This window comes from Acartia tonsa, chromosome 15, assembly GCF_053477335.1.
Source record: "Acartia tonsa isolate MP-2025a chromosome 15, ASM5347733v1, whole genome shotgun sequence".
In the NCBI taxonomy this organism is placed as follows: domain Eukaryota; kingdom Metazoa; phylum Arthropoda; class Copepoda; order Calanoida; family Acartiidae; genus Acartia; species Acartia tonsa.
In genome coordinates this window covers 13,378,990-13,391,981 of record NC_137274.1, presented here as the reverse complement: position 1 = coordinate 13,391,981, position 12,992 = coordinate 13,378,990, and the positions used below count along the sequence as shown (strand labels likewise).

Below are 12,992 nucleotides of genomic sequence, written 5' to 3'. Positions count from 1 at the left end.
GATAAGCTTTTTAGTGATATTGTAGACTTCTTTTGAATCATTTCTTGCTGCGGCACTTTCAGCCTTGGTAGCAAGTGCATCAATTTAGTCCCGTTTATCACTCCTGACACTTTTTTTGATTCTTTTTGACAGGATTCTGTAGGATTCTTTGAACTCCATGCTGTCAGAGTTGCAGAGTTTTAACTTTAACTCTTTTCTCTGTTCAATAAGATTCAGACTATTAACTGAAAGCCATTCTTCCTCCTCTCTTTTTTTCTTACCCAAAACATCTTTGCATACTTCATTGTAGGATTTTTTGATGTACTCCCATGTTGTTTCAACAGTATTTAAGTTGTTGGTAGAGTTTTCATCATCTTTGTCATCCGTATCTATGTTATTTGTCAGAATTGCAAATTTATTTGTAAGTTTCAATGTAAATTCATGGTTGACTTCAGGATTGACTAGTTTATTTAAATTGTACTTCTCTCTGTAGGAATTTTCATTTCTCATAAATTTAAGTTTTAGCTGTATTTTTGCTATGACTAGGTTATGGTCTGAGTTACAATCTGCACCTCTCTTAGTTCTTACATCTAAAAGAGATCTTCTGAATTTCTTGGAAATACAGATGTGGTCAATTTGGTTCCTAACTCTGTCACCAGGTGATGTCCATGTATATTTATGGACTATTTTGTGAGGAAAAACAGTGCCTCCAACAACCAGGTTGTTCTCCAGACAAAAGTCAGTAAACCGTTCACCATTATTATTCATAGTTCCAAGGCCATGTTTACCCATTACTCTTTCATAACCATCATTATTGTCTCCAACTTTTGCATTCATATCACCCATAAGGATAAGGATATCCTTAGCTGAGTACTTTTTTTGGATCACACTCTCCAACTTACTGTAGAAGTTGTCTTTAGCTAAATCTTCAGCTTCATTTGTTGGAGCATAGCACATGACAACCCTCAGATTAATATTTTTCATGGAGGTTTTGAAAAATGCTTCTATGATTCTTGGTCCATGGGGTTCCCAGCTTTTGAGTGATTTTTGTGCATTTTTAGATAGCATAAATGCAACTTCTTGGGTATGTTTTGCATTTTGTTGACTGTGACCAGAGTAGAGTAGCTTGATACCATCTCTGAGGTTTTCTTCACCTGTTCCTATCCACCTTGACTCACTTAATTCCAGAATTTGAACATTGTACCTATTCATTTCATTTAACACTATTTCGGTTTTCCCCGCTTGAAACATTGTTTGAACATTCCAGCACCCTATCCTAACTGAAGACCTTGTGCTCAAGATCATATGCCTGTCTGGTCCACGTTGGGTTTGCCAGCCAGCCATCCTGTTCTCCATTTCTGAAGCTTCTTGTGCACTTTGGTCAGGTAATATTTGGTTTTGATTCGTAAACATTTCAGTAACTATGTTTTTCTACCAAGATGGGGAGTTAGCCCTTCTTGAACCCCCCGTAGGGGTAGGGGGTGAGCTGCGTTTAGACTGGATCCTCTGTGGCGACCTTCCTGCATGGTAGAACCTTCAGTATTGCTCTCCACTTCCTTGAACCACTGGCAGGTACACTTTGTGCAAGAACAGCTCTCATACCCCGTAATATTATCAAACTTAAATGTCGTCTTGTGTTTAATAGTTATTTCTCGCATCATATTATAAACAGCTTTCCACAGATATAAAATGTACAATCTTTAATTGTACATTTTAATAATCGTAGAAAACTGAATATAATACGATGCTAGACATAATTTTTTCGTATGGATGAGAACCGGTTCTAATCCACCGGATTCGAATAAATACAAGAAAAGATTATAAATGTTAGGCATTAAAAAATATTGATGACAAAATCCATAAGTAGTTAAGCACAAAAAAAATATGGATGGGAATACGGACAAGGAGATTTAAAGAACATTTGTTAAAATCAAGGATCACAAAACCTTATATCTTGAATAGCACCTGAGAAAATCATATTTCCACCATACCGTTACGGACAGACCACTGACTGACGGATGGACAGATATGGTAACTATAGAGTAGCTTTTCTACTAAAAGATAAACAGCTTGAACTTTCTTAATTATGATAATGTACAAAATATTTGAATGAATTTGAAAGTACCAAGGGGTGTAAAGAGATAAGACAATGGCCGATACATTGATGCACACCCACATAATACACAAAATTGCCCCTTCTGTAGATTACTATTAGTTGTTGAAATATTTAGACACTCAACAAATCAAAAATTTTAAAAAGTCCCTAAAGGACCTAGGAAATCTTCAGCAAATCCCTTATCCCTTATCCCTGTAATATGTTTGTACAATATATTTGTGAATTTTTTTTATGTAGATTTCAAAAATGGTGTTAGTTTTTTAAAATTTTGATTATTTGTATGTTTTTTTTAAACAAAAAATTTAATCAAAGAAAATTAACTATTTTCCGCTCTCTGGACAGTTATAGATATTTTACGATAGATAGGATGTCTAAATCCCCAATCACTTAATATGACCAATAGGAATAATACATAGACACAATCACACCACAAAAAAAATTTAATTGAGAGTTAACAATTTGACAGGTATTTTTGCAATAATTGATTAATACAACTTACTTAAAATATTTGAATTTAGCTTCGGATAAAAGTTGTTTAGGGAAATTATGATGTTTAAAAACTGTATTAGTTTATTAGGATTGTTTATCTAATAATAATAAACCCATTGTATGGAGAATATTTCACCCAATTATCGCATCGTATCATAGTCATCTTTCCTCCTGTACAATCAAAACATAACTGGTTCTAATCCACTGGATATCATTCAGTTTCGTAACCATTACCCACTCTCCCTTTCTCTTGATTTCTCTCTTTCTCTGTCTGAAGGGGGTGATATTTTGTAGATTTGATTTGCAATTTTATTATTTAAATTCGGTTAAAAATTACATACAGTAAAAAAAGGAAAATAAGAATGCAAATATAAAGTTTTTAAACTTTTAGATTTAGATAAAAAATATTTATCTCCAAAATAAAACCATGTAGTAGTTGGTGGTGGGGGGGGGGGAGGGGGTTGAAAGTTGGGGGAGTGTTCTATCTCACGGTTTTTTCACTTTCCTGTCAAAAAGCTAGCTTCATATAGTATATATGTATATATAAAATAACGTTTTTTTTAATGTAATGTATTTAAATACACTAAAACAATTTTTTATTTACAAAGCTACCTTTTCACTAGCAGAAAAAAGAACAGATTTTGAACACTCCACCCCTTCTTTCTTTCTACACCTTTCCCCCTTTTCTATTCTCTCTCTGTCTCTCTCTCTCTCAATACACTTTCTGAAATTTCTTAATATCTCAGAACACATGTAATAATTAGTTTTGCTACTTGTTCTGAAGAAGCGGTTTAAATCAAAAATTATCAATAGCTTTTTTTCCATAAAGCGGAAACTTGTCAATATGTGTCGATTAAATTTTTGGATTAAAAAAAACTTAGAAATAATAATTTTTTTTTTAAATCAACAATATTTTAGAAATCTACGTAAAAAATTTCTCAAATTAATTATACAAACATGCAATCAGGGATAAGGGATAAGGGATTTGCAGAAGATTCCTATGTCCTTTGTTGAGCCAAAATATTATTATAAACTTTGGGGACAAGTATAACCCAAAGTCCCTTCGCTCTCTGACAATCTTAACATTTTAAATTTTACATAACTATTACAAGAATAACCATTTCAAGTTTGAAATTGATAGGACAATCAAAACAGGACTAAAAAAAGATTTATTATGTGACAAGTGTTGACGACCTTGTTTATATCTGTGTCAACAGCTTTACCTAAAACTGCTTATATCAAGGTAGGTAAAAAAAAAGGATGACAACATCCTAAAAAGCGAAGCTCAAAATTAAGAAGGAAGGACAAACAGTACGAAGCAGTACATACAATAATACACCAGGCTACTGCTTAGTACAAGCTGTACTTTACAATTTTTCATAATATATATAAAATTTAAATTGTATGACCAACAGTCTAGATGTTTGGGAGTCAGTGTGTGGCATTGAGTAGGCTTCCCTAAAATTAGGAATATGAGTGTCCGAGATGTTTGCATTGCCTTTTTTAGGTTGGCATGTAAATAAACATGGATGACAACATCCTTAAAAGCGAAGCTCAAAATTAAGAAGGAAGGACAATTGAACATTTATTAATGTAGAGTAATATTCACGTAAAGTTTCTATAATATAATTCTATACATGATTTTTCATTATGGCTGAGAACTGGTTCCAAAGCCATACTGGAATAGTTATTAAAACCATTTTTGTTAGGCCGGAGATGCCGAAAAAAACTCTTTTTAATATTATGTTTGTATATTTTTATATTCGTAGAAAACTTGATATAATATGATACAATACATGGATTTTCAGTTTGGCTAAGAACTTGTTCTTATCCACCAGATATTAATCGGTTTGGAAGCCATACTGGAAAAATGCTTGTAATTTTTTAGATGATCGACATTTGGTTGCTGTTTGCTCAGTCCATTCCATTCTTTGAGGTCAGTACAATCCTTGGCAACAAAGGTTCTCTACATTTAGGGTCTGTCCGTCCCTAACCTTGCATGTTGGTTCCTGGAGTTGAATATAATTCATAGAGGGAGTTGACGTTGATCTGTAAATTACACTGGTACTTCTTGAAATAGCCCCGAACCTGCCAAGATAAGGACAAACAACCCATTTTGCCCAATTGTTCCTCCGCTATTTTTTCATTGGCTAATTTAGAAAGTATATATCTAGATTATAAGAACCTAGTAAAAGTGTCTAACTCTGATTATGACGTAAAAAAATTAGCCAATGAGAGACCAGCATACACTGTAATTGACCAATGGTAAAATTTATAGTGGCCTCTCATTGGCTAATTTTTTTTACCACGGCTGTGACTTGGGGTGGTTTGGGTAACTGTCTGGCTGTGACTTGGGTTAGTTCGGGTGGCTGTCCGGATGTGACTTTGGGGGGTTTAGGTGGCTGTAGGGTAACACATGTATATGTAGTTTTTAGGCTAAGATAAAACATTAAGAGGTGTATTATATTTATAAAAAATATGTGCAAGTTCCCGCTTTGGTCTCAGATAAAAATATCCAAAATCGACCCACCCCAGTAAATATATATACTTCAGGTATTGCTTCACACATTCCTGGACTCACAACGAGTTGATGAGGTAATTTGACTTTTACAACATGAAGCTGTTTTTCATCTGTTGGATCAAAACCGGTACAAAAATTACATGTATTGTTTCATACAGGGTGTTTCGAGAAAAATGATTTTTTTTATTTATTAGGCATAGAAAAATTATGTATATAAAATGCTTTATATATTTGAAATTCTCTGTCGGACATTAGCTTCTTTTAAGAAGCATGATATTCATTATATGTATCTATCTTTACCAACGGATCTTGCTAACCTTTGGTTCTCCTTTATATTGTTGCTTCTTATAGGTTTAAAATTGTTTTAAAAGGTATTGGTTTGACATTTTACAATATTCAAATTAATATTCAAAACCTTTTTCTAATGAATTTGAAAATTTTTCCTAATTCATTTGAAGATATTTTATAATGTTCCTTAATTTTAATTGTTTGCACTATTAAATAAAATAATATTTGAATAGGACAGAAAAATAAACCATCATGGAGAATCTATCAGTCTTGGCGGAGATAAGAAAAAGGTGGGTGATAGTGTACCATAAAGTGTACAAAGTGTACCATAGAGTGTACTATACGGTGTACCATAGAGTGTACTATATGGTGTACAATAGAGTGTTCTATAGAATTTACTATAGAGTGTACCATAGAATGTACTATAGAGTGTACCATTGAGTTTACCATAGAGTGTACCATAGAGTGTACTATAGAGTGTACCATAGAGTGTATTATATGGTGTACAATAGAGTGTTCTATAGAATTTACTATAGAGTGTACCATAGAATGTACTATAGAGTCTACCATTGAGTTTACCATAGAGTGTACCATAGAGTGTACCATAGAGTGTATTATATGGTGTACAATAGAGTGTTCTATAGAATTTACTATAGAGTGTACCAAAGAATGTACTATAGAGTGTACCATTGAGTTTACCATAGAGTGTACCATAGAGTGTACCATAGAGTGTATTATATGGTGTACAATAGAGTGTTCTATAGAATTTACTATAAAGTGTACCAAAGAATGTACTATAGAGTGTACCATTGAGTTTACCATAGAGTGTACCATAAAGTGTACCATAGAGTGTACTATAGAGTGTACCATAGAGTGTACTATAGAGTGTACCAGAGAGTGTACTATACAGTGTACCATTGAGTGTATCATAAAGTGTACCATAGTGTGTACCATAGAGAGTACCGAAGAGTACCTTAAAAGGGTGTGTGCATGGATAAAGGGGGAGGTAGGTTGTGCTAAAATTCCGTAAAGGTGTTAGTTTTAAGGCTTAAAAACAGTAGTAGAACGACATTATTCACTAAATAGGTTTATTTCTTATTGAATAGAAACATAAAAAAAAATTTATATATCTATTTCTAGTGAATATATTTGTTCTACTAATGTTTTTGAGCCTTAAAACGGAATTTTAGCACAACCTACCTCCCCCTTTATCATATGATTATCAATCCTTAACATTTTCTATGCGCCATTCACTATTCTGATCAGTGTTCAACTAAAGATGTCAAAAATATTGAAGATTTATGTCTTGATATTGCGGCCTTTTGGGAGGAAAAACAAGGAAAATCTAAATGTTTTTGTTTATTACAATGTTTCTAGGGATATTTAATTTGTCATTTGTAGTTCAAACAAATTACTAACTGTCTTTCTTATTGTTACAGGAATCATCATGTTGCAAAATTAAATGTGTAAAAGCTTAGTTTGAAAAAAAGTTTATCCACAAATATTGATTTTTTATATTTTAGGAAACTGAAATGGAACCTAAAAAAGGTTTTCAAAATCCTTTTGTTTACAAGCCTGAGGTGATTATTATGTTAAGGAATTTAGATTTAATAGTTTATATTAACACTAGCGGCTATGCACCTAGATGCCTCTAGTGGCACTTTAAATGTTTATTTTTTTATTTCAAATATAAAATTTGAGAAATAATTGTCTTTGTTGCATTCAAGTCTCCACGCAAATTTTTTTTGTGATTTCTCTTGGGAGGTTGGTGGTACTCTCTCCCAAAAAAGTTATGAACCTTCCAGGGACCTATGAGAAGCTACCCTGTTAAGGAGAACCTGATCGGTTCAGTGGTTAGCGAGATCATTCAGTAGAGACAAACAAACATCCTGTTACTTTATTATATTAACATTAGGACATAAAGATTTAGATTTTATTTTTAGAACAAAATGAAATAATTGATAGCCATTCAGTTTAATAAATATATTCATTACTTTGTTAATGAATCCATTATTTTATTTTTCAGTTGAAGGAAAGAAAAGTTGGCCCTAATAAAATCCAAGTAAAAGAAGTTGGATCAAAATTTAACATCAGTACCATCAATGCTAATAGTGTAAGTAAACAGAAATTAAAACATTCATATAGTGAATCTCAACATATTAAAACATCTTTGATCTTGTCTAGAAGTCTTAACATGATACATTGTACCTTTTATTAGCCAAGCTATTTCCCCCTACTAAAATGTCACATGCATGACATAGCAGCAGCAGCTTTAAATTCATTGTTTATCTCAGGAGATGTTGATTTCTAGAAATGAAAGAGAAATGGTTGATGCCAGGTAAAGTAGAACAATAGACATATTATATCTAGATAGTCCAACTGACCGCATCAAAATTAATAAGGAAATTTTTGCAGACATATCTGTTGTTTACATTTTGTTTTATACTAGATACAGGCGACAAAATTTGAGATGAATTTATTTGAGGATATAATTTTTAGAAAGCTAAGTTTTCAAAAAGAATACCATAACTAACTTAATATATGTTTTGTCATATGCTTCAAATTATACAAGGAAAGATTTTTTTTAACTTTTGCAGCTTAATTCTGAAATTATGTGACAATTTATATCTGACTCATAATACGAATGAAATGAAAAAATTATGCCCTAACGTAACAAAATGTGTACAAAATTTTAACCAATGAGATCTCTTGTATGTTCCCTAAGTATTCTCTTATTGGTGGAATCAGACTTTAGAATATATAGTAGAACAGACAAGTAAGATTTTAGAAGAGCTACAAAAAAAAACTATCCTAAATATCAGGAGAAATAAGAATGTAAATTTTAAAGTTTTATTAACATGCTCTCATTTGTTATCTTAAACTTTATATAATCTTAATTGGTTGCTCTAAACTTGGTAAAATTGTTTCCGCTTTTCAACCAATAATTTTAATCTAATAACAATTTTTCTTGAATACAATAACTAACATGAATTATATTTAGAAAAAGTTATTATAAAGAAGCAGATAAAAATGGAAAAAAACTAACTTTAAGGTATCTAGTATCTACATGCTCTATACTATCTAGAATCTCCATAGTCTAGACTCTATAGTATCTACACAGTCTAGACTCTACACTATCTACACAGTCTAGAGTTACAGTATCTACATAGTCTAGACTATATCGTATCTACACAGTCTAGACTCTACAGTATCTACACAGTCTAGACTCTATAGTATCTACACAGTCTGGACTATATAGAATCTACACAGTCTAGACAATATAGTATCAACATAGTCTAGACTCTATAGTATCTACACAGTCTAGACTATATAGAATCTACACAGTCTACGCTATATAGTATCTACACAGTCTAAACTATATAGTATCTAAATAGTCTAGACTATATCGTATTTACACAGTCTAGACTCAATAGTATCTACACAGTCTAGACTATATAGAATCTACACAGTCTAGACTCTATAGTATCTACACAGTGTAGTCTATATAGTATCTACACAGTCTAGACTATATAGTATCTACACAGTCTAGACTCCATAGTATCTACACAGTCTTAATCTGTCATTATTACTGTATGTTGACTGAAATAAATATTTGATATTGATGTTGATGTTTAGTATCTACACAGTCTAGACTCTATAGTATCTACACAGTCTAGACTATATAGTATCTACACAGTATAGACCATATAGTATCTAGACAGTCTAGACTATATAGAATCTTAACAGTCTAGACTATATAGTATCTACATAGTCTAGACTATATAGTATCTACATAGTCTATACTATATTGTATCTACACAGTCTAGACTCTATAGTATCTAAACAGTCTAGACTATATAGAAACTACACAGTCTAGACTATATAGTATCTACACAGTCTAGACTATATCGTATCTACACAGTCTAGACTATATAGTATCTACGCAGTCTAAACTATATAGTATCTACGTAGTCTAGACTATATCGTATTTACACAGTCTAGACTCAATAGTATCTACACAGTCTAGACTATATAGAATCTACACAGTCTATACTCTATAGTATCTACACAGTCTAGACTATATAGTATCTACACAGTCTAGACTCTATAGTATCTACACAGTCTAGAATCTATAGTATCTACACAGTCTTAATCTGTCATTATTACTGTATTTTAATATGTTGACTGAAATAGATATTTGATGTTGATGTTGATGTATAGTATCTACACAGTCTAGACTATATAGTATCTACATAGTCTAGACTATATCATATCTACACAATATAGACTCTATAGTATCTAAACAGTCTAGACTATATAGAATCTACACAGTCTAGACTATATTGTATCTACACAGTCTAGACTCTATAGTATCTACACAGTCTAGACTATATAGTATCTACACAGTCTAGACTATAAAGTATTTACACAGTCTAGACTATATAGAATCTACACAGTCTATACTATATAGTATCTACACAGTCTAGACTATAAAGTATCTACATAGTCTAGAGTCTAGACTATATAGTATCTACATAGTCTAGACTCTATAGTATCTACACAGTCTAGACTATATAGTATCTACACAGACCAGACTTTATAGTATCTACACAATCTAGACTCTACAATATCTACAAAGTCTAGGCTACTTTTGAATGTTTTTTTTATTTAGAATTGGAGAAGAGATAGCAGTGAAGGGAATACCTCTCTTTATTTCTCTATTTTCATTTGTCTACTGGAGCTATGGACTTTGCCATTATCTCACATAAATCTACAACAGGGATAGTTGCATCAAGTGCATTTCAAGTATGGCTTTAAAACCAGCCACTCTGAAAATCATTGGGAAGTAAATACTAAACAATATGGCACCAAAAAAAGTTTGGATGAAAATATTACATCTTGATAATTTGAAAACTATATGGTAAAAATTCAAATATGATATTATTAAAAGGGCAAAAATTTGGTTCACTAATTGAAATGCATTTGTGCAAATTCCCCCAAAACCCTCAGATTTTTAATAAAACTTTGATTTATAATATATACAATTTGGATATTAACAGTATTAAAATAAACACATTTTACTTATATTTTGTTTTTTTAAAGCAAAGCTTTTCTATGATTAGGGTCAGTCCGTCCGTCTGTCACAAACAGTTAGCTCTTTACGTTAATTTAAACAGGTTGGAATTGTCCTATCAATTGTAGAATTTCTATAATCGTTACCAAAATGTCTGTACCTCCAATTGAGATATGTTGATTTTTAACTTCTTTAACAGCAAATTTTTATGTTATATGATAATCCAAATGATCTGATTTTTGGACAATAAAGTACGATGTTATAAACAAAGCACCTCTATACTCATTGAATCAAGTCTTAAAAATGTAAATATGTCCTTAAACAATATCCTGTACTTAAGCAGGTTTTCAACAAATTTACTTACAATTTTGTTTCGACTTTTATACATTTCTATTCTAATTATTCAGTTCTGACACTCTACAAGTGTTAATGTTTGTTTGTCCTACCGTTTCATAGCCTCGCTTTTATGGATGATGTCATAACCCGCAGATATGGCTCAGTGGTTTAACGTCCACTTATCTGTTGGGGAGGTGTCAGATTTGAGTCCCCAGACCGCATCAATACTAAAGATGTAAAAATTAGTACCTACTGCTGCTCCTTCAGGCGTTAGAGATTTGGAGTAAGGGTAGGGGGGAAGCCTTAGCCCTAAATCAGGTATGCATGGGTGGTCCTTGGCATGGTACACTAGTGATCGAAAAAACTTTGCTCAGTCATAGGTCGACTGAAAAGTCCCTGTGGACTAGCATTGTGTAGTAGCTAGCTAGTGTGTAAGTGGCGTTTGTTAGTTCATCTACTGGGAGTCATCCTTGAAAACTAGGTTGACTGAAAAGTCCCTAGCATTTGATGTGACTTCATTGTGTCGTTGTCAAAACAGCGCTACGTCCTATGCCTTGGTTGCATTAAAAGTCGCAATAATATCGTGGCAAAAATCACGAAACCTTAACTCACCAGGTTGAAGTGTAAATTACCCACAAGCCCTAATTAAAGTGTCAAGGGAAATGATGGGAAGGATGCAAACTCGAATCCGCGTCATACCATAGACGTTAAAAATGGTACCTACCTGCTCTGTTCAGCACAGGACATCAAAGAGTTTGAGTAGGGGGAATGCCTTGGCCCCAAACAGGCGCAACTCACTACCATGCACAGTTAGGATCTCCAGACAAAGATCGTGCAATCAAAGGGTTGGTTGTCTGCAATGTACTGTACCACGGGTATGAGGTGAAGGACCAAGAGTCTGGCCTTGAGTTGACAAGTTGACTGTTCAGTCCAGGTGCAACTCACCCACACGACATTAACATTATTCCTCAAGAAAAAATCAACCCCTAATATTTTTTTCTTTTTAATTCTTAAATGGAGAATTGGGTGTTGCCTTTCCCACAAGTGGGTACACCGACAAACCTCCTAATGCGACAAACGCCCTTAACCTCATAGTGCGACAAACCTCCTAAAGGGACAAACGTCCTAATGCGACATCTCTTAAGTAAAACGTCTTAATTTTTAAAAAAAATTATGAAATAAAAAAATCTTCCAAAATTTTAAAACAAAATCCACTAACAAGAAAGAAACAATTGGAACAATGAAAACCAATATGGCGATAAAACACAGGGGAATATTTTTAAACTGAAATATATTTCTTTAATAACTTCATCCATGGGCCAAATTTAAAAAATCTGTCTGACAGTTTTTCCAAAGTCTGTGTTGGCTATCAAACGGCATGGTTTCGAACCCGATACATCCCTGCATTACAAAATACGACCTTTTTTTAGAAGGTTTTACTTAAGAGATGTCGCATTAGGATGTTTGGTGGTGCTAATAAAAAATATTTTAAAAGTAAGTGTTAAAAACCGTCTAAAAATCACGCAACCTTACAAATGTAAATGAAAAATTTTTAAATTCTTTTCAATTCTTAAATAGAGAATTATGTGTTGACTTTTCCCTCCTTTCTTTCCCTCGAGTGCCCCTGGAGGCACCTAATATAGATTTAACAGGAAAAAAAATATTTTATTAGTAAGTGGAATGTTAAAAAAACGTCTAAAAATCACGCAACCTTACGAATTCTTAATGAAAAAATTTGGCTATCAACCAGTAATTTACGATCTTGAGCTTTACAAAAACCTTACTACTTTATAATATAGAGTGAGAAAGAATACATTACATAAGCAATTTATTATTTGAATACATAGTTTCTTTTATACATTTTAATATAATACAATCAGTGTTTGAGTATTGTTTAAAAAGTCATAATTATAATTATACAAGAAAAAGATTTATCTAACATTAAAGCTTAAGTATGATTATAGCATTGAAACAGGTTATCAAAATATATTTAAACTTTAAATATATTGTTAAAAAAATGATATGTTAATTATATTTTATTAAGACACAATGTATATTTTTGTATTGCATAATACTTTCTAGCATAAAACAGGTAGTGTGTTTTTGTCTGACAACATCCATAAAAGCGAAGCTCTGAAACGGTATGACGGACGAAAATTAACTCTTGAAGAGTGTCAGAACTAAATATA

General features: G+C 32.4%; 2 protein-coding genes across 2 annotated transcripts; one reads left to right on the top strand and one right to left on the bottom strand.

Moving 5' to 3' along the window:
• Positions 1 to 84: 84 nt before the first annotated feature.
• LOC145306916 (protein CFDP2-like) lies at positions 85 to 1,335 on the bottom strand. Its single transcript, XM_080149255.1, has one exon. The coding sequence runs from the start codon at positions 1,333 to 1,335 to the stop codon at positions 85 to 87; it is 1,251 nt and encodes a 416-aa protein (XP_080005381.1).
• A 2,389-nt stretch (positions 1,336 to 3,724) lies between these two features.
• LOC145307211 (uncharacterized) lies at positions 3,725 to 10,460 on the top strand. Its single transcript, XM_080149591.1, has 9 exons — positions 3,725 to 3,827; positions 4,473 to 4,520; positions 5,138 to 5,179; positions 5,627 to 5,683; positions 6,917 to 6,973; positions 7,420 to 7,506; positions 7,688 to 7,731; positions 8,395 to 8,445; positions 10,066 to 10,460. Exons 2-9 carry the CDS (start codon positions 4,473 to 4,475, stop codon positions 10,160 to 10,162), a joined length of 483 nt encoding a protein of 160 aa, XP_080005717.1. The 5' UTR covers positions 3,725 to 3,827; the 3' UTR covers positions 10,163 to 10,460.
• The last annotated feature ends 2,532 nt before the right edge of the window (positions 10,461 to 12,992 follow it).